Source organism: Echeneis naucrates, chromosome 4 (assembly GCF_900963305.1).
Source record: "Echeneis naucrates chromosome 4, fEcheNa1.1, whole genome shotgun sequence".
In the NCBI taxonomy this organism is placed as follows: Eukaryota; Metazoa; Chordata; class Actinopteri; order Carangiformes; family Echeneidae; genus Echeneis; species Echeneis naucrates.
This window is the reverse complement of record NC_042514.1, coordinates 3,693,424-3,713,518: the sequence shown is the minus strand read 5'-3', so window position 1 is coordinate 3,713,518 and position 20,095 is coordinate 3,693,424. Positions and strand designations below refer to the sequence as shown.

Genomic DNA, 20,095 nt, shown 5'->3' with positions numbered 1-20,095 from the left:
AACCCATAATAATGTATTTGTTGGCAGCTTTAATGGCATTATAAGTGATCCAAAGATTTGTCCTAAATTATAACATCTCTTTTAAAGACGTATTATTACCACACTGTTTTACTACATTGCCTTTCATTACTGTTTTGTCATGAATGATCCTTTTGCCCCCCACTTACGTAGGTAGTAATTAGTAATAGTTGTTAACAAATACTCTAATGAACAGCTAGATCTGGTTACCACTTCATTATAGTGTGTTTCAAATACTTATTAACTTCTCATATTCACCACAAAGGAGCACTAACAGCAGCCACAACAACAACAACAACAACAACAACAACGACAACAAAAGTAGCTGAATTATCTGATACGAGAAAAACTAAACAGTCTTCTGCTCGTGCTTGTGTTTGAGCACAGCGACCTAAATCCAGACAGTCCTGTATATTGGTCTCCTCGGACCAGACCAGGATTCCTGTCTTATCAGTTCAGAGGAACACCAGCTTGTTCTTCGCTGTGATAGTGTGATAACCTGCATATCGTCATTCCTCTCTGCATTGGCAGTTGAGCGAAAGATCACCAGTTTTTCTGTTGTGCTCGTGAATGTCGTGTCGTCGGAAACTATGAATTCCTACATGAGAGACGTTTCAAAGCTCAGAGGATAACATATTAATCCCAGCCCTGACATACTACCCGCTGGGTGAGTCTTCACTTGAACTCTCACTGTGGATGGATGTAAATAGAAACACTGCTGCAGACACACGTTGTCTGTTCAAATGGCTCCATGCACAGCTGCTGACTCACTGACCAAACAGGCCTCAGGCAGAAAATACAGCAAGTTAGGTCCCCGATCAAGCATTGAAGGAATGTTAGAGACTTCCTTTGATTTAAGAGAAACCAATACCTTTGGTGAACAGCAGCTATTTCTTAAATTATCAACTGTACTATACTATTTGTTATATCATCCTGTTAGACTGATATATTCCATTGCTTACATTCTAACAATGTAAAATATATAATGTGAAATCAAACAGTGATGTTAAAGGTTGAAGGTAAATGTCAGGTTAAATCACAATATTACATAATTGAGCAACTGCTAACTTTGAGGCTTTGGGAAACCCCCCGACAAGGAGGGCAAAGCTCCAACTAATACTGTACTCAGAAGTGGAATCCGAGAACCGAGAACCAGACAATGACTCGATGAAAGAGAAATGGAGATTTCTTAGATAGAAGGGATCGGATGGTCTCAAGAAGTAAAACCTTCAAGTGCAGACGGACAGAAACAGAACACACAAGTCTTTTTAATAATTCACAGCCAGCAAATGTAGTTGTCATCCAGTGCACTTCCACGTTGAGCTCTCACATGTGTTGATCTCTGGGCTTCATGTTTCTACTGTATCTGAGATATGAACTGACGGATGGACGGATATTATGTATGATATGTTCGCTCTAAATACAGGAAACCATAAGTTCTTTCAAAAAGTACATTTGTACAAGATGAGAAATAAACGTGGAAGAAAAGCGTGATTTGGAGTTGTTCTTTTCACCCCTTGATTGGTTCACTTCCTAAGAGGAAGATGTGGGTTGAATGCCCCTCGATTCTGTGAACTCTTGGGCCAAAGGTGCATCAACCTCCTCTGTTCTAAGTCCCGCAGGACATCAGGGACAACAAGGGGACGGCTTGAAATAGCACCACAGCTGTGGCAACTAATCAGCACTGCACAGACAGCTAACCTGAGTCAGACTGGGCCGTCGCCTCAGCTGCTGCAGCTCAGCCCCGACACCCCTGTGAATATTTTTGCAGTGGTACAACCCTTCACCCCCCTCCTGCTGATGCCCCAGTAGACCGGCTCAGCAGGTCAAAACTGCCTATATGTACTGGTGGGTGGACACATCAGGGCCACCTGTCTCACACCTTTACTGAACCATTTCCCCTTCATGTCAGCAGCAATCAAATCAACTAAGCCTGATTATTACCCAAACAATGACTCCTCGTCCACTTCACACAAATCATACAGTCAGCAAATCATAAGCTCTGAAGCCTCCCCGCTCCACCATCTGAGGTCACAAAGACGCCACCTAAGACGCATGCCCATCCTGTCATCGTTAATGCATACAGCATTTCCTGCTAGCGCTCAGTAGTGTCGGGCAGTCAGGTCTTTGTGCTCTTGTAGACACTGGTGTGTCAAAATAAAGCCAACTGATCTGTGGGTTTGTCTGTTGTTCCTGGACAAAGTCTCTACTGAGACAAAGATCCTGATCTGTAAGATGACCTGACGACCGAACCAGACTACACTGTGGGCAGACCACATAGGTGATGAACTCTGGTGAACTCTGCTGTGAACGGGGTTGACTGAGGTGATGTTTGTTGAAACGACAAATCCTTAAAAACCAAATCTTTTTCGAGCAATTTAATTTTCAGCGTAGAGTGCTCTTTCTTGCCAACTTAGCAACAGACATGCTACAGAATTTGTTTTTTTTTTTTTTTTTTTTTTTTTCAGTTGAACAATTTCTGTCCTGAACTACATGAGTAACAAGTAATGTTGTAATTTCCCAGCTGTGAGCTGAGGGCTCAGCTGTCATGAGGAAACAGGCAACTCCAGCACAGAGCAGGTGCTGACTGTGAGTAAAGAAGGCCACACTCCTACCACGCTGCAACAAACACATAGGAAACTTTTTCAATTTAGAAAAAAGATGATGAAAGAGGCTGTCTAATGACATTTCAAATATGTCTGCTGTAGGTATACTGCAAGATTCTGTTAGAATTTTTTTTTTACTCCATCCAAAAGTGAAACTGCCCAAATCCAATACCTTATGCAAGTCCCGTCAGCTAACGGGCATTGGTAAGTCAAACATAACTCTTCATGATTGCTTTGTGACAACCATACTGCTGCTGTCTTTAAACAACACCAGCCACCGCGTTGTCAGACACATGTATAATATAATGATGGACCGATCTAAAGTTCTTATCATGCTCTGATCTCATATGATGGCGTATTTATTTGACTATTTTCTTCCTTAATCTACTGAAATTACTAGGAAGTAAGCATTATTGCATCTTCATGGAACCATCATGGATAGTTTTCTTAACAGGTAACCACTGAGGCTCCTTTTTGTTATGGTCAACTGAAGCGTAAATGCATGTGTGGAATATAAGTACCTCTCTTTGCCCCCTAGTGAAGACTGCCAGTACATGCTCCTGAAAAGCCCTCTCTTTATATCTCATGGCTGTTAAAGCCTCTAACATCTTACAGAGAGATCAAATCCGCATGTCAACATACTGATGCGCCGCCCATTATCCTGTCTTTATTTTTGCCTAAAAGCCTTTAAAAGATCTCGATCAGGTCAGGATCTCATAACTATGAGTTTTTAAATTTTGTCTGTCTGTCTTGCCCATATAGCCTACACTTCTATATAATGAAGTTAAGGAAGGTTTTACAAGAAACGAGCCCATATTTGTTTACGTTTTGGAAAATTAAGCCACATTTTCTACTAACAGTCAATATCCACTATGTCTCATTAAATGTCCAGACAACGATAACTCAATTACTTTCATACTGCTGAAATCTTAAAGCCCTGATGAAGTTTTGATGCCTTCCAAATATATGTTTTGATCTAATTATGACATACATAAGTTGTAATATACTAATGTAGATCGTTGTAGCCTATTCATGCAGCATTTCATGTTTGTGTGCTTTGACTCCTCGGCTCTTAGCAGATTAAAGCAATATTAAACATTAACTTAATAAGAAGGTAAATAGTAGGTAATGGTTTGTTGTTATAGCAGTGATTCCAAAGCCTGTATTCGTGTCTATGTTATTTACATGTGCTTACACTGTGATTATCTGTTCTCGTCAGCGTGCCAGAACCAATTACCAAGTCACGTAAGCTGAATTTATATCAGAAGACTGATCTCTTCTGGTTCTTACACAGGCTGCACTCTCTGTGTTCAACTGTGTTTAAGATGCTATATAAAATTGTGACAGTGAGTTGCTGAGGCCTCTCTTTGAGACGAAACCAACCTCATCCTCTTATTTACTGCATGAGCGTGACTGCTCAATTTCCTTCAACACAGAATAATGTACAGAAAAAAACAAAATTATAGCTGATCACTATTGTCATCAGGGTGAATGGCCATTATATTTGCTTCTAAATTAGCTTGTTTTTACATATTACTTTAGGTGAGAGTTACCTATTTACCTATGTCTATAGTCTAAGATCAAATCAAATGTTTTTATATGGTATTAAACCATAACAGAGTTTCTTGGGTAGGTCTAGAACAAACTCCTTATAGAAATACTGAGAGAGAAATGCTTTCTGAATTTTGCTTAAACTCCTGAGGTGGAAAGGCATGAGATATATGACAAGCTATATAACAAGTAATGATATACATGCAGTACTTTTTTGTAGAAATGTATGTGCCATCTGAATGATTGAAAATTAGATGATTCTGGAGTTAACTCACCCCACTGAGACTGAACACACCCACTCCGCATGTCACTGAAAATTTTGGATCGGATGTTGGTGTATTTCTTAGTTGTGTGTTTAGTTTTTTGTATTTTATGGACCAATAATTTAATCCCATTGAAACCACTATTGGTTGCGGAGTTAAGATCTCGTTTCATTTTAAGTTAGTGTGAAACATCTCTGAGAGAAATCTGTGAACACTGAGTAAAAAAAAATCGCATGATTAAAAAAAAATAAATAAATGAAATAAAAATGAATGGATTATTGATTATCATAGTGGGCACGCACGCATGCGCAATCGACGTCGATTGATCCACTTCCTGGTCCGGGAAAATGTGAAGTATCGCGATAAGACGAGAGCTCGGAGTTCCGCGGCGGGGGCCCGACGCTGGAATGCGAAACTACCAGCTACCGAGCCCGGACACAGAAACTGACCCACGTCGGCTCTTCGTGTCGGAAATATCTCCACTCTCCCCGGGACTCAGCCATGCTCTGAGTTGCACAGGGCTGGGGGGGAGGGGGACGCCTAACATATGAGTGAGTTTTTAAAGTTTATTTTAATTTTAATCAAACAAGTCGTTATGTTAGCATTGGGGCTAGCTCGCTCGCTTGCTAGCTAGCTAGCTAGCTAGCTAATCCGTCAACAGCGGAGGCTTGTGACAGCTGACCAACTGCTGCTGTTAGCATTAGCGGAGTTAGCTTCGTTAATCTTTCTTAAACTGATTCATGGGATTGTCCCACCGGAGGAGTCACAGGTGGACATTGGACCACCTGCCTGTTGTCCGTGGCTGTAGCCTGTCGGTGTACCGGCGTGTTTTGTTGTGTTTGGATGATGCACGGAGGCTAACTGATGCTGTTCGTTTTAGCCTGCGAGCTAGCGGTGGTATGTCGTCGTTGCTTGGTGCAACAGTCTAACTAAACAAACAACAACACACTGACAGGCACCTTGCGAGCCACTGTGTGCTAATGGGACTGAGTATCAGTGACCCTGGCGTGTTTTCTGTGCTATTGTGCATCTATTTTCGGCCTTTTTCGTCTGGCTGGATGAATAAATAATGCCCTTTATGAAAGCTCAGGTTGACAGGCTGCTTTAATTGGAGTGATCGTCGGGATTAATGCTGACACACAGGGTGTGTGACAGGCTTTTTTTTTTTTTTTTTTTGGCAGGCCAGCGGTGCTAAGAGATTTATTCCAGGGTGTGAGAGTTAGGGCATTTTGGGGTTCTTATTTGTCTTCCAGAATTGTCTGACATCTCCTGCACCTCCAGGGGATGAGACGAGGTCGGGTATTTCCGCAACTGCAGCTCTGGGCTCGTTGAGTCTGTGTTGGCTCAGGATGGCGCAGGGAGGCTCTCAGCTCGACTACCACATCCTGCAGGACCTCAAGCAGCGTTTCCCAGAGATCCCCGAGGGGGTAGTGTCACAGTGCCTTCTGCAGGTATTCACACACTTGTTCATGCAAATACGCAGCCAAAGAAAAAAAGAAAGATGCTTGGAAAATTGTGACACTACGGTGGAAAGTTGTTTTGTCGCATTGTATGTGGCTCATTTCTGCACCAGCACATGTTATGTTATACCTGGCATTGTATACTGGATAGTCCTGAAGCTAGACGAGCAGTGCAACACCCCAGCTGATCTGAACTTTGTGCCTGAGACCTTTCTCTTTCTCTTTCTCAGAACAACAACAACCTGGATCTCTGCTGCCACCTGCTGGCTCAGGAGAGTAATAGATACCTGTATGGAGACTTCCATCACAGTCCGGAGGAGGGACGACTGAGCCGAAACCACATGCTACACATTAGCCTGGGTTATCCTGGCTCAGAGGCAAGCAAGGCAAATGGAGGAGCAGCGGGAGGAGGACGCTCTCTGGTGCACAGCACTAGTGACAGTCACATCGAACCCCAGCGGCCCAGCTACCCCGAGCCCCTGTCAGCCCCTGCCACCATTGCCCCATCTCCGGGTTATAATCCTTTCTTTATGAACGATCAGAGCCGTTCGGCTAGCACGCCCACTCCGCCACCCACGATGCAGGGCATGTCTCCCACGTACTCCCCCGTCTCACGCTATACTATGAACCCTATAACTGTCACACTTTCACAAAGTATACCTACTGTCCCACAGGCTTTGCAGATTCCCCCAGGGCACTACCCTAATAGCACCAATACCACTCTGTATATTCGACCCTCACCCTCCCAGAGCCCTCAACCCGGGCCCTGGTCATCTTCAGGAGCGGCTGTCTATCAGCATCAGCAGTCCCCCTACAGCACTCCCACGTATGGCTCGCCCTACAGCTCCCCCCAGCATCAGGTCCAGCCCCAGCCCCAACCACAGCCACAACCCCAGCACCAGCAATATGCCTTCCTCCCCATTAGCTCGCCAACCATTCCCAGCATGCCCTACCACCACCAGCAACAACCCCAGCAACAGCCTGCTGTTTACAGGCCCTACCATACAAAAACCTCGCTCAAGAATCAGATAGAAATTACCCTGGAAGGTCCACGGCCACGCAGCAACTCACCTGTGCACACCCCTCACCCTCAAGGAGGGCTTTACATGCCCACCAGCCCTTCGCCCAGCTCCCCTTCGAGAGGCATCACCATGACTGGGCCTACGGGTCCAGCGGCCTTTCACCCTGGGATGTACTTGCAGCACCAGAGCGCCACAAGGCCTCGGCCTGCCTCGTCTCCTCAACCAGGCCAATCGGCCTACACTTTTAAAATCAAAGTGTCCCCTGGAGGTCAGGCCCAGAGGCCACCCAGCTCGCCTCCTGTGGCTGAAGCAGACTCTCTTCTCAATATAGTAGACCAAGGGGAACACAGTGCTGCCCCAGCTCCTATTTTGCCCATCTCGGCTCTACCGGGGAACATCGTCAGTCAGTTTCAGCAAATGCCCAGACGTTCAAGCTCAGGCTCTGATGACTATGCCTACACACAAGGTAAAGGATTCCTCTTTTTACTACTACTCTTTGTGTGTTTGCTACTGGCTGATTGTAGCTGACTTCATCTTATAAGATGTTTAATGAACTTGTGGTTTTCATGAAACCTGAGCTGAACAGAGTTTGTAGATGCGATTAATCTTGGCCTGTGCTGGTGTTAAATTTGTTTTCTTTATAATAGCAACATCCCAGTTGAAATGTCCCTCTAGGAGGGTGCATTTGTTGCTTGTAGTATGCTATCCCTGTTTTTACTTTATGCATCTACATGGTCAAAGAAGAGCATGTAAAAAAAGATTTTAGTGCTATATTGGATGCAAAAGAAAAAGAAAGCACAGCCAATATTTTGGCAGATATGCAAAGTCTGTCAAAAACGGTCATTTTTGCATTTCATGTTCGCAGAAAAAATGTGTTAAAAGAACAAACATTGTTGAAAGTGTTGCTACTGCAAAATAATTTCATTTCAAATTGGCATCCTCCTTTGTTGAAGCTGAAACATGTTGAATAAGATGTAAATGAATGTTATTTCATAGTGTTCAGCTTCTATCTTGGTATAATTTGCTGTGTTTTAGACTCTTCTCTCAGCCATGTGATTGCTTTGTGTATTTCCTGTTTAATTGCTCAGTAATACACACAGTTTTTCGTTAGCCAACAGGATTTAAGTTTAGTTGTTTAGTTTCAAAATCTGTCCATGTCTATAAGTATCTTTTATTTTACATGTGATGTTTGATTAACCAGCCCCTGAACCGTAATTCCAGTAGTTTGTGAATTGAAGGTTGTTTTTCTAAAGTTTAATTTCTTATTCTTGAATGTCAGGCATTTTGTCTTTGGTGCGTTTCCCTCCAGCTCTCCTGCTCCATCAGCGGGCCAGGATGGAGCGTCTAATGAAGGAGTTGATGCTTGAGAAGCAGAAACTAGAACAGCTTAAGGCTGACGTCAACAACATGGAGTATGACGCCCTTCAGAGACGTTTTCGACGAGTCAATTCGACCAGTCTTATACCCAGAGTAAGGACAGAGCCAAGACATTGTTTCATTTTATACATTTCACAATGGTAATGATGAATGATTTAATCAGCTCTGGAGGATATTTTGGACTGTCCTTATCTTGTACTCAAGAAGGTTCAGTATTCCGTAGCAGGTACATTGCAACCGATATTCTGAGTTTGCATCAGCCTTTGGACTTCACAGCTGTTTCGAAAAAAAAAGAAAGGATTAATGTTGACATTACAAACTGCTAAATGTAGTCACCATCGAAAAATGCAGCACTAAATGTAATAAGGCAAATTGCAATTTCATAGTGTGCACAATGATTTCCTAGGAGGAGGAGGTATGAAAGGGGCAGTCGGTAATGTTTGGTGGTCTGTTTGTGTGCTCACACCGATTGCAGCCTGAAGAGATGACCCGATTGCGGAGTCTGAACAGACAGCTTCAGATTGATATCGACTGTACCCTGAAGGAGACAGATCTGCTGCAGTCGAGAGGTATACATACACACACACACGTCACATGGACACAGAGGGGTGCACATTCCTGCACAAACCTTTGAAGTTTGCCTCTTGATTTATTTGAAATCATTGATCTTGAAAGAGCCAAGCCCAGAAGCAAACAGTCAGGTCTGAAGTGATGCATGGGGTTCCATCTCACTGCATATAGATGCTGCGCTCTATCACAACCGTCTGGTCTGTCACACAGCTGATCTGTGCTTGACCCTCTTTGTGTTTGGCCGGTAATGTGATCCTTGTCAATTACACAATTGTGCTGCCTTGAAATGCCCCGAACCGCATTGTGGAAATTAGTTGCAATGCTTTATCTATTTAACTGTAGTGATGGTGTGGAAAGGGGAGACAGTTTAACTGGCACTGGTCTCCAGACTGTGACCAATTTACTTATTGGCCCAGTGCCGCTGATCATCGGTGCTGTGGTCAAATCCTCTCCTTGGTGTCAGCTCTCTTGCAGACTGCAGAAGGGTTTCCTCCAGGATTTCTTTGTATTACTGTGTTTATTGCCTTGCATGGTATACAGCCCCACAACACGATGGAGGAGAGCTTTGTATCTAACCAGTTTACAAGAGCTTGCCATATTTAAGGTTCATGGCAAGTTAATTTTAGACAACCTTTAGTAGCTTCATGACTATTCACAGTTGTCTTGATCCTCCGGTGTAACTTTTCTACCTGCTTGTTTGATAACACTAATCGACCTTTTACTTTTTACTGTGTAGTAATATGAATTTCATCAGGCTCATAGTGGTCATCTGTTTGAGTTCTATCATTCGGTTGTCTTTCACTCAGTGTGCGCATGACTTGCCCATGTGATGTGCCCAGCTGATGCATCCAGTTTAAAGAAAATAAGTCTTTAAATCAAGTTAACATCCGTCTGAAAATGAGCTTATTGCTGCTCTATATTTCTCATTGATGCTGTAAGGATTTGTATTCTACTTTAAGCAGACCAGTGTTGATAATCTGGAACTCTACAAAGGACCTCTCAGGAAAGATTGATATTTTTCTGTTGTTGCTAACTTTAAGAAAAAAAACAAGGCACCATCTCTTACAAATGTGTAACTCACGCTTGAGTTGAGTTATGGCTGTTCTGATGATATTGAATTGAACTGAATAAATATGAAAAGGAACTGAGCTAGTTGGGGCATGTTTCTTCAGGTGCAAATGAGATTATTAAATCCAGTCCGGGACAGCAAGGTTGAGTGATGGAACCATGAATTTTTGGATGCCAAAACATTTCACTGCCATTTTATCAGCAAAGTTATTACTGCAACAATTCTTTTGCCTTCCCATCACAATGATGCAGAAGAAAACACCACAATAACACTGTTCATATCAGAAGTGAGTCTAACAGAAATATTTGTGCACTTCCATACACAGTGTAGCTGCACAATGTCTAGATATGCTGCAGTGAAGTCAGCCGTGTTTTGACCCTGTGTCCTTTAAAAAAAAAAAAAAAAAAAAGTTTCTTGGTCATGTGCGTGTGAATGTGAATGTTGTGCGCGCATGTGAGAGAGAGAGAGAGAGAGAGAGAAACAGCAGCCAGTTGGGTATCTGTCTGGGATGGGCACTTCTAAACAAACTGCAGTATCTGATTTCTGCTTTCCGCCACAGGGAAGTTTGACCCAAAAGCAATCAACAACTTCTATGACAACATTCAGCCTGGTCCGGTTGTGCCGCCAAAGCCTGGGAAGAAAGGTAAGATTTGTCCAAAGCCATTTTCAGAGGCAAAAGAAGATATTTTCATAAGGGTGTGTAAAGAAAGGAAGACTAGAAAAGATGTTTTACTGGGTAGGATCATCTGTTAATACTGTTGCTTAGATACAGATTTGAGATCTGCCACAGTGAAGATTTGGGGTTTTTTTTTGTTTGTTTGAAATTGAAGAATAAAAGCTTAACTGACTTTGGACCATGTTGGCCTCCACAAATCTGTTGGCATGGAAACTAGACAAGAAAGCTTGCTGTTAAGTAAATGCAAGTCTGTCAACATTTCTACTTGAATGGTCGATGCCTGAATGTGTGCCTCACACATATTTTAGTGACAGCCATGGTTAATTCTGGCCCTGAGTTGATGACACCTAAATTGTTGTTGCGTTATGCTCTTTATTGCGTGGATAAACTTTTTTTCATGTGCTGGCTCTTTGTGTTTCGGAAAGAAGGGGAGCAGGGCGCGAAGCCGGTGACGGGGCCTCAGAGGGACGAGGACTTTGAGGGCGCCCAGTGGAACTGTGAAAGCTGCACCTTCCTCAACCACCCTGCACTCAACCGCTGTGAACAGTGCGAGATGCCGCGCTACACCTGAGCTTAGCTCTGCACTGTATTGCCCACCCCTGCCCCATCCTTCACCAACCCTTGGATACTATAAGCCACACCCCTCCACGATACGCAGAATCTGTCTAGAGGTCTTCCCCTGTCAATCAATATATTAGCCCTTCTGACCTGCTGAGGAAGAGCCACTATTCTTCTCTGCCAACTAGTCCTGCGCCCATCCACTACTCTTGTGCACTTTGACCCTTGTTTCTCTCGGCGGATGATGAATCTTTTTCTCTGGACTGTTGGAGATTCTTCTCATGGCAAATGTATAAAGGACGTGACCTCCTGCGACTCTGGCCCTGATTGGGACGGGGCTTCAGAAAGGTCAAAGCAGTTGAGTTTTGAGGAGGAGGAGCTACGATTTACCTGGCGAACATTCCATGCAGAATGAGTGACTGCCCTGTTTACACAATTGCACCCATTCCTGAACTGAAAACAGAGGAACTTCCACTTTAATCCAGGATCTGTAACTCCTTCTCTGACAGTGGAACAGTGAAAGCAATGTAATAAGTTCTGACTAATGCAAAATGTAGACTGTACACTGTATCTGGCTCTGTTTTAGAGCTCATTTCACTGAAAGAACACTAAGGAGACTTGCATACAAGTATATTCCTGGTACTTTTATGCATACTATGCCACCCTGTATTATGTGTTCAAAAGATGTTGATTTCCTGTGCAAATGCCTCAACTTGCTGTACTTAATAAAGGAGCTGATTCTATGTGACTTGACCGTGCACAGCTAGCATGTGCACATAGCACAATTCACTTGTGCTGCTTTTTCTCCAAATGAACCAAACACGCTTATTGTCTTTTTCACAGTAGGAGTTTATTGTGTTATTACTCAAACCAGTGGATATACAGCAGCTAGAAGTGGCATGCACACACATTCACTTTCACTAATGTTGCGAGAGGGAATAGGAGACGTTTCTGACCACCTTAATTCAAGTGTGAAAGGATCAGCGTGACCTGAGCAGATGAGCTTAGTGCTTCTGCTCCCACAAGCTTCAACTCTCATGGCCGAATTTATATAAATGAAACTTTTCTAAGATGTTTCTAAAGTGATTGATCCCCAAGTCCTTGTAAAACGGCTCACCCAGTGCACACGGCACTGGCACCTCCTAAACACAGAACCAAGGATCTTATCACTTGGATGCAAAAGCCGAATAGCCTGCCTTTTTTTTTTTTTTTTTTTTTTTCTCCTCTTCTTCTTTTTTTCATAACTGCAGTGATTTTCTTCTGCAACCTCTCCAGGTCTGAATGTTTTTCCTATTCTACTGAGAGCATTGCCCTTTCTACAGAGTGGGAAGATAAGGAGGCATCACATGGGGAGGGAGTGCACAAGCACGTGATGTGATCATGCAGACATGAACTCTCACTCAGGAAAACATGGTCATTTGCCGTTTTCCTTCCCGCTGGTCTGCTTGGAGAGACCATGACTTTAATGTGCTTCCAGCACTTACTTACATATAATACAGCAACTGCTATAACAGGTTACACTGCAGACCGGCGTTATGGCCCAAAGCTTTTACTGCTATTTACATGTGACAGACTCTGCTGTTCATTGACCAGGGTAAGGCAGCCAGCCCTTTAACTAGACTGAAATGGGGCAGCAGAAAACGGCATCTATTAACTCTGCCGGAGGAGGAAGACTAGGCCAAGTTCCAGATGTGGTGCATCTCTGGGAAAATGCAATATGTTGCATTTCCTCAGGTGCACCGTGTCGTCGTCAGGATGTGACTTGAATGAGACCTTTTTCTGCCTGGAGCTGTAAATTCCCCGATTGGCCTGAGTTTACGTCATTCCTTTGCCTCCTCTGCTCTGATTGGTTAATTAATCCACCAATTCGTCCCAGTATGGGGTCAGTGGATCCATCTGTTCCCTCCAGATTTTCAGCCCAAATTTAAGACCAACTGGAGTTCTGCTTAAAGGGGACGCAGGTTTATCTGAATGGTGACATTGTCCCCCAAATTAAATGGGCTGGTTTTGAATTTCTTTTCCACAGCCTGGTTTGCTGCCAAAGCCCCTAAGAGAGCTCAGGGCTTCAGTCCAATGAGTGAGGATAGTCTTTGAGAGAGTAAGTTCACAGTATCAAATGGAAAGGCTTGTTTCCATCTCTGAAACTAACAGTAAGCATTTGTTTTTCCTATTTGTCTGGTCTGTGGTTGTGCACTGAGAGGACACTGGTGAGTGCTGGCTTCCTCCTCTTGTCTCATATTTTAGTAGTAGTCTTCGTAATTCTTAGGGTTGAGGCAATAGAGGATGGCGCCTCCAAAGGAGAAGATGGTGGACCCCCAGGCCAGGCCGTAGCCCCAGTTAAACTCGTGGTACACCCTGAGGCTGACCGTCTCTATGAACTTAATGGGGAACAGGACCAAGCTGCAAACCTGGAGCACCACTGCAAAGGAAAAAGACAAGGTACTCGTGTCAGAAATACACACAAACAATGGCTCATCAGTTTAGAAAAGCTGGGAATAATGAATCCTGACAACCTGACCCGTCAGCTGTTTTTTTTTTTTTTTTGTTTGTTTTTTCCACGCACCTGCAGAGAACAGCATGACAGCCACGGGCTTGTAGCAGCGACTCCTGGAGCTGAAGCACAGGGACACCAGCGCCACGAGGAAGGAGAGCAGGGTGAGTGACGCCCCCCCCAACAGCAGGGCCAGCGTGGCGATCTGCCAGTCTGAGACACAGACAGAGGGAAGGCGGGGAGGGGGAGAGGCATGAAATCACACTGAGATAGAGCGTGACAAAGGTGGCTAAAACGAGGTTACTCTGGAGAGCCGTGCTGCCGACAGCAGGGTGAAAAGTGGAGGGATAAAAGGACAGAAAAAAGAAGAGGGAGGCAGCTGAGTGGGTCACAGGCCGCAGTAACACTGCCATGCTCAATCTCACACAGGAGAAAAATAAATCACTGCAGTGTAAACAAACTATTTGTAGTTCATGGGCTGAGACGGCTCGTAGTGTTTTGATGTGAGGGAGAACGAGCACACTGCGAATAACCCTTGAAAACGAGTAGAGCAGTTTTGCGGCTGACAAAGAAGCAAACAGCGCACGCTCGCATGGCTAAGCTCTGAAAATGGATCCAGTGCAGCAGGAAGACAAAGTGATCCTGTGAGGTGACGCCGATAATGAGTATCTCTCCCTCTTGGCTGACGCCAGCTCAGCAGCATCTTTAGCGTTTTATTTAGATTTACGCCGCAAACACTCAACTGGAAAGAAAGTCTCAATCTCACTTCTTTCTCTTGGTGGTGGCGGACGCACACGCCGAAAAGAAAAAGGGGAAGCAGAGAAGACACTTTCATTTGAAATCACTTTCGCAGAAGAAAAGCAGATTTGTTTAGCTACAGGACATTAGCTGAAGATTGAGAAACACTATGTGTTATTGTTTAGAGATCATGAGTCTGTTTTGTGACTTTGCTGTGTAGCTCCTCACGGAAACAGGAGCTCCATATGTAAACAGGCAGAGGATATTATGATGAAACGTTTGATTACACAGGAGGAAATCATTTAAAGTGCAGTGGGTGGAAAAAAACCCACCATCAAAGCATAAAGGGGAGCAGGCTCCACATAAGTGATTCAACATTACAGCGGTGGAAAACTTCACACTGACCATTTGAATGTGTTGTTGTTGTTTGTTTGCTTTAAGTAAGTATCATGATTTCGTTGTTTATGGAGCCAATAAAAGATTGAGCAGGATATTTCTCTCTATTGAGGCAGAAAATCACTCAAATGTTCACCAATGGGGAAAAAGTGATGGAGCACAAGCTGCTTAAAATACAGTTCCCACTCATGTTGGAGGGAAACTTTATTCAAGGGGCCAAGCAGCTCAAATATAAACAAACATCAACTACTTTTGACCAAATATGGTTCAGGATTTAGAGTTTAAAAATGGGTCCTGTCACCACAGGATGTTGGAACAAGCCCACAAAAAGCAGAGCACCCGTTCCCTCCAGCTTGCACAAAACGAGGCCCCCCTTGAAGACAGACCCCCCCCCCCCCCCTCCACTGCCTCTCAGGAGAACGACCACGACGTGCGAACTGTTGGTGAGATACCTTCTCTAGGTCAGTTTGGTGCCTTCAGCCCTTATCAGAGCGCCCATGAGTACAGGAGGATGCGGAAAGTCATCTCATCTCAGATTTGGAACACACCCTGCACGCTGCGAAAGAAGAAGCACAGCCAGGGTGTGAGTGCTTCAAGGCTTCAGCGAGCTGGAAGCACCAAACTATTAATCTGAGCCCCGCAAGATGACAGATGGAAAAGGAGATACAGTACACAAGATCCAATCTGAGCGTTAATTATAGTCCCCCTGCGTGCATGTCAGAGGCTGCTGAAGTGTTAATCGAGAAAAAATCCTTCAGGGCCCCGTTCCTGTTTCTTTGTCTGAGACAATGGTGGGAGGATTTGTGTCACAGAGGAGCCTCCAGTGTCTTTCTGGCTGTCACACACACTCACACTCACTGAAAAGTGGAGGTAGCAACCAGAGGTCCCTGGTTCAAGAGCCAAGAGTCCTTCAGGCAAGACCCTGAGTGCAGCTCTGTGCCGCTCGCACTGCTCTGTGACCTCCCTTTAAAGGGAAGACAGTCACCCTGAATGTGGTATCAGTAACGTATTACATTATTAATACGCTTCGCCATCACTGTGTCTGACAGAGGCCGACTCACTTGCACACCGGCTCCACCTTTGTCCCCTCATCTCGCACCGGCCCGGCATCCTCGCTCCCTGCACTAACACGACCACTCCACATTCCCAGCTCTGTGCCGAGCATTTATCTTTTGTGCTGTACCTCTGACCTTCGTGCCCAAGTGTGTGTGTGTGTGTGTGTCAACAAAAAGAAATGTGTCTTCATCAGCCTTTAACAAGTGAATATCTCATAATTCACACTGCATATTATTTTCTTTCCCCAGAAACACAAACACTCTTGCAGCTTGTGCTGTACAAGCTCAAAACATCTGAGCGGCCAGCTGCTGTTTCAGACTAACAGGATTTATTTAATACCCAGAGCATGACAATGAGGAAATATTGGGGGGGCTGATGAGCTGAGAGAAAGAAAGAGAGAGAGAGAGACAGGGTGGCGGTGGTGGGGGTTTAAAAAAACTGATTACTGGGATTCAAATCAATAAGGCTAGCCAAGCAGCAGCCTGAGGAAATGGACAGTTTGCCGTTCACTGTGGTATGCTGCTGCTGCCGAGAGCTGAGGGCTGACACGGAGACTTCATGTCTTTATAAGGCACCAAAGTGCACTTTGTCTGCTGCGCTGACAGAAGTGGACCGAGGCCAGCATGGGCCGCAGCTACTCGTCCCTCAAACAGAGACAACATTCTGTCAGGAAAACAAGCAGTTTACTACTCAGAACACCAGAAGTTCAGAGTAGTGTTACATGTGACCGAAAGAGAAAATACTTTACACAACTTTCAGGACAGAAATGATTTCACATAATATTCATTATATCATAAAAAATCAAAGCAACCCCATAAAAAGAAAAATTTACATTTTACTTTTTTGTGCCATTTTAAAGTCTGTTTTTTTTTTTTTATAATTATAATACGATGTGTTCTTTTATGCAACTTATCACCACAAACTGTGGCCTAAAAGTGAAGCAGCTGCAATAAAAGCAGCACTGAGGTTGATTTGGCTCGTTGGGATTTGTAGACATTATAAGGTCTTTCCTGACATCATGATTGATTATTGTTCACATAATGATATGTCTTTTTTTTCGGTTGACCAGCTGTGAAATATGAAATGATTCAAAAAAAAAAAAAAGAAAAAGAAAAAAGAAGAAGCCTAATGGGCACTCCATAACAGAAGTTTCCTTAATAGAGAAAATCAGCATTTCTGGAGTGCTTGACTTGTTTCCCTGGTTACTAATCTGCAGGCATCTGGATCTCTGGGGAGTTTCTCTGCTCGGAGTTGCCTTCGCTCCTTGGCCGGTGGAGAAACCCACACAAAGGCTTTTTCTGTGCTTAACAAAAGGCCAAATGAAACCCCAGCTGGACCGCTCCTGGCGAGGCAAAATTCCCACATCTTTCAGGACCCCAAATGTTGCATTTGAAAAGAGAAAAAACAAAAAACAGTTTGAAAATGAAAGATAGATCCTGCAGTATTAATTATCAGACGAACTTGGAAAACAGTGCAGAGCACCGCATTATTGGCTGTTTGTCTTATTGCACTTAGAAACCCTCTGCAGTTTGAATGAACCAGGCCGTAGCTAATTATAAAGTAATTAACACTGAGCACTCCCTCAGGTGCTGTTTTATAATCCTGAACCACTGAACAGATTCAGCTTCAGCAGCCTGGTCCGTCTGCAGGGACTCTTTGTTTTCCCTTAGCGCTCTGCATCTGACTTTCATTTGAATATGAATGTGGGTGTCTGTCTGCACCCCCGGGTGCCAAGTGCCTGAAAAAAAAAAAATAAAAAGCAATAAACAACACCCAACCGGTGGAAAAGTTTCCAGACGAGCACGGTGGCGCATGAGCGCGTCTCTCACCCGTGGTCAGCGCGCTGCTGCAGGACCACTCCACGGAGCTGACCGGCTTCCAGCAGGACGCCCACAGGGAGAGGTGGTACTGGTCGTCCGCCGTGACCCAAGCCGGGCTCACCATGGCGCCGACGTCCAGGCACAGGGCGAGGAAGACGCACACCAGTCCCACCAGCCTCAGAGGCGTCAGCGTGGAGACCCGCGCCTCCTCCGCGCCGCTCACCGAGGAAGCCATCAAAGTTGTTTTCAACAGGAAAAAAAAAATGAATAAATACAAATCAGAAGAAGATCATGTGTTTCTTCTGGAGGAGGTCCTGGTCGCCCCCCACCCCCTCCCCACCTGCCCGTGCCCGTGTTTGGGGTCGCAGGATGGGGACCGCCGCTCGCTCCGCGTCCCGAGTCCGGAGCACGCTGCTGCCGCTGCAGAAGTCCCAGAGCTCTGCTGCCCGGACCGAGCTGCACATCCCTGAAATAACACGGAGCTGCACCTGCTGGGTCCTAAAGCCGACGGCTGCTCTCAGTGAACCCCCCCCCCCTCCCCCCACCTCCCCTCCGTTCGCCGATGAGGGTGCAGGAACTAAGTGGGAATGAACGTGAACTGTCTTCACCGATGGATGGACAGATAAACAGCCACGGTGACGTCATGAGGCATTCAGCTGTTTGTTCACTGTAGAAGAAATGCCAACAGTATGTTCTTACAATTACAAATGTGTTGGCAGCAAAAGTGTAAAAGTAAAATGGCTCCTGTCAGTCCATCACAACATGATGACCACTGCTGAATGTGTGGGCCATCTGGATGGGCCTGAACATTTAGTCCTGAAGCTGATGTGATGAAGCAGGAAAGATGGCCAAGTGTGAAGATGTGAGTGGCAATTATCAAACTGTGATGTGCAGCAGGCTGAGTGGGACGTTCCCAGAGCAGCCAAAGTGCCTGCTGACCCACGATGAGGCCAATCGAAATTATAAATGATAAAATCTGATTGGTCCCTCATCAATTTAATGGTCTCCTCTGTTTTCTGTGCAGGCTTAAAGTGCCGTGTGGGTCTGTGTCAGAGTTGGTGTATCCTGCTGTCAGCACACGGCCGTGATGTAAAGGTGATGTAAAGGTGAAGGTGATGCAAATGTGATGTTAAGGTGAAGGTGATGTAAATGTGATGTTAAGGCGATGGTAAGGTGATGTTAAAGCTAAATGTTATGTAAAGGTGGTGTAAAGGTGATGTAAAGGTGAAGGTGATGCAAATGTGATGTTAAGGTGAAGGTGATGCAAATGTGATGTAAATGTGATGGTAAGGTGAAGGTGGTGTAAAGGTGATGTTAAGGTGATGGTAAGGTGATGTTAAAGCTAAATGTTATGTAAAGGTGGTGTAAAGGTGATATTAAGGTGAGGTAAATGTGATGTTAAGGCGATGGTAAGGTGATGTTAAAGCTAAATGTTATGTAAAGGTGGTGTAAAGGTGATATTAAGGTGAGGTAAATGTGATGTAAAGGTGATGTTAAGGCTGCTTTTGAGGTTTGGCCATCATTTGGAGGAGAAAGTCCAAATTTATGTGGGAAACTGCAGCAATTCGACTTTTAACTTTAAACAAAGGCAAACACCAAGTTTGAGTGGTTCTGGTTACGCTTTGTTTAACACCCCATGTTCTGTCTTTAACACACACACACACACACACTGAGCTGAGGGAAGCTTACACTGCTCATTAATTGAACCAGGCTAATTCTTTCTCCTTAGGGAAGAATCTCCAAATGAATCCATGTTGATTAACTCACACAATCACACACACATGCACATGTATTATTTTTGACATCTGAGTTACATTTAAATATTAAACAGCATCACTGACAAATTCCTTTTTAGTTCCCAGCTGGAGAAACTGTGTCAGTCTCTATGTGCAATAATTTTATTAATCACAGCCAAATGCTTGTGTACTATTTAATTTACAGGGATTCAGTTTTTATATGTATGTGTGTGTTTCCTTGAGTGGTGTAGGTCAACCGTTCCTGGCTGCAAAGTCTTGCAACATCATTAATGATTATTACAGATTGAAATCAGTAGAGACTCAATGGCTACAAACAGAGGACACACACACACACACACACTCACACAATCCTGGTCAAACCACAGAGCAACAAAACTCATCACTGTTAATGTAACATTGCTGAGGAGTAGCGGGAGCACATATGTGATCATGTGTGAGCTCCACAGTGTTACTGCTGAGACTGAAATTAATAATTGACTGGCACAGAACATTAAGCAAAAGTTAAGCCGTGCAGAAACAAGTTGATGACGCTTTGTCTCTCCCCCTGCTGTCAATAACCTGCTGGCAGTGCACCGCCGCTGATTAGCTGATGAGGAAGGGGAAAAAAAAGAAAATTAAAAGCAAAACTGAAGCAGGTGGGGAGTCTTTATTGTCCCTGTTGAAGACT

The 20,095-nt window shown here is 44.4% G+C and overlaps 2 protein-coding genes across 4 annotated transcripts; one reads left to right on the top strand and one right to left on the bottom strand.

Moving 5' to 3' along the window:
* The first annotated feature begins 4,810 nt into the window (after positions 1-4,810).
* On the top strand, positions 4,811-12,014 carry tab3 (TGF-beta activated kinase 1 (MAP3K7) binding protein 3). Of its 3 annotated transcripts, none has more exons than XM_029499998.1 (7): positions 4,811-4,989; positions 5,720-5,889; positions 6,129-7,386; positions 8,230-8,390; positions 8,773-8,866; positions 10,496-10,579; positions 11,041-12,014. In XM_029499998.1, exons 1-7 carry the CDS (start codon positions 4,986-4,988, stop codon positions 11,181-11,183), a joined length of 1,914 nt encoding a protein of 637 aa, XP_029355858.1. In that variant the 5' UTR covers positions 4,811-4,985; the 3' UTR covers positions 11,184-12,014. The 3 variants fall into 3 exon arrangements, with proteins under 3 accessions (XP_029355858.1, XP_029355857.1, XP_029355859.1); XM_029499997.1 differs by having other exon boundaries at positions 11,038-12,014; XM_029499999.1 differs by having other exon boundaries at positions 5,692-5,889; positions 11,038-12,014.
* Positions 12,015-12,367: 353 nt separating this feature from the next.
* On the bottom strand, positions 12,368-18,085 carry tmem47 (transmembrane protein 47). Its single transcript, XM_029500001.1, has 3 exons — positions 17,681-18,085; positions 13,734-13,874; positions 12,368-13,589 (listed from the first exon to the last, which is right to left on the bottom strand). The coding sequence occupies exons 1-3, from the start codon at positions 17,904-17,906 to the stop codon at positions 13,411-13,413; spliced, it is 546 nt and encodes a 181-aa protein (XP_029355861.1). The 5' UTR covers positions 17,907-18,085; the 3' UTR covers positions 12,368-13,410.
* Positions 18,086-20,095: the final 2,010 nt, after the last annotated feature.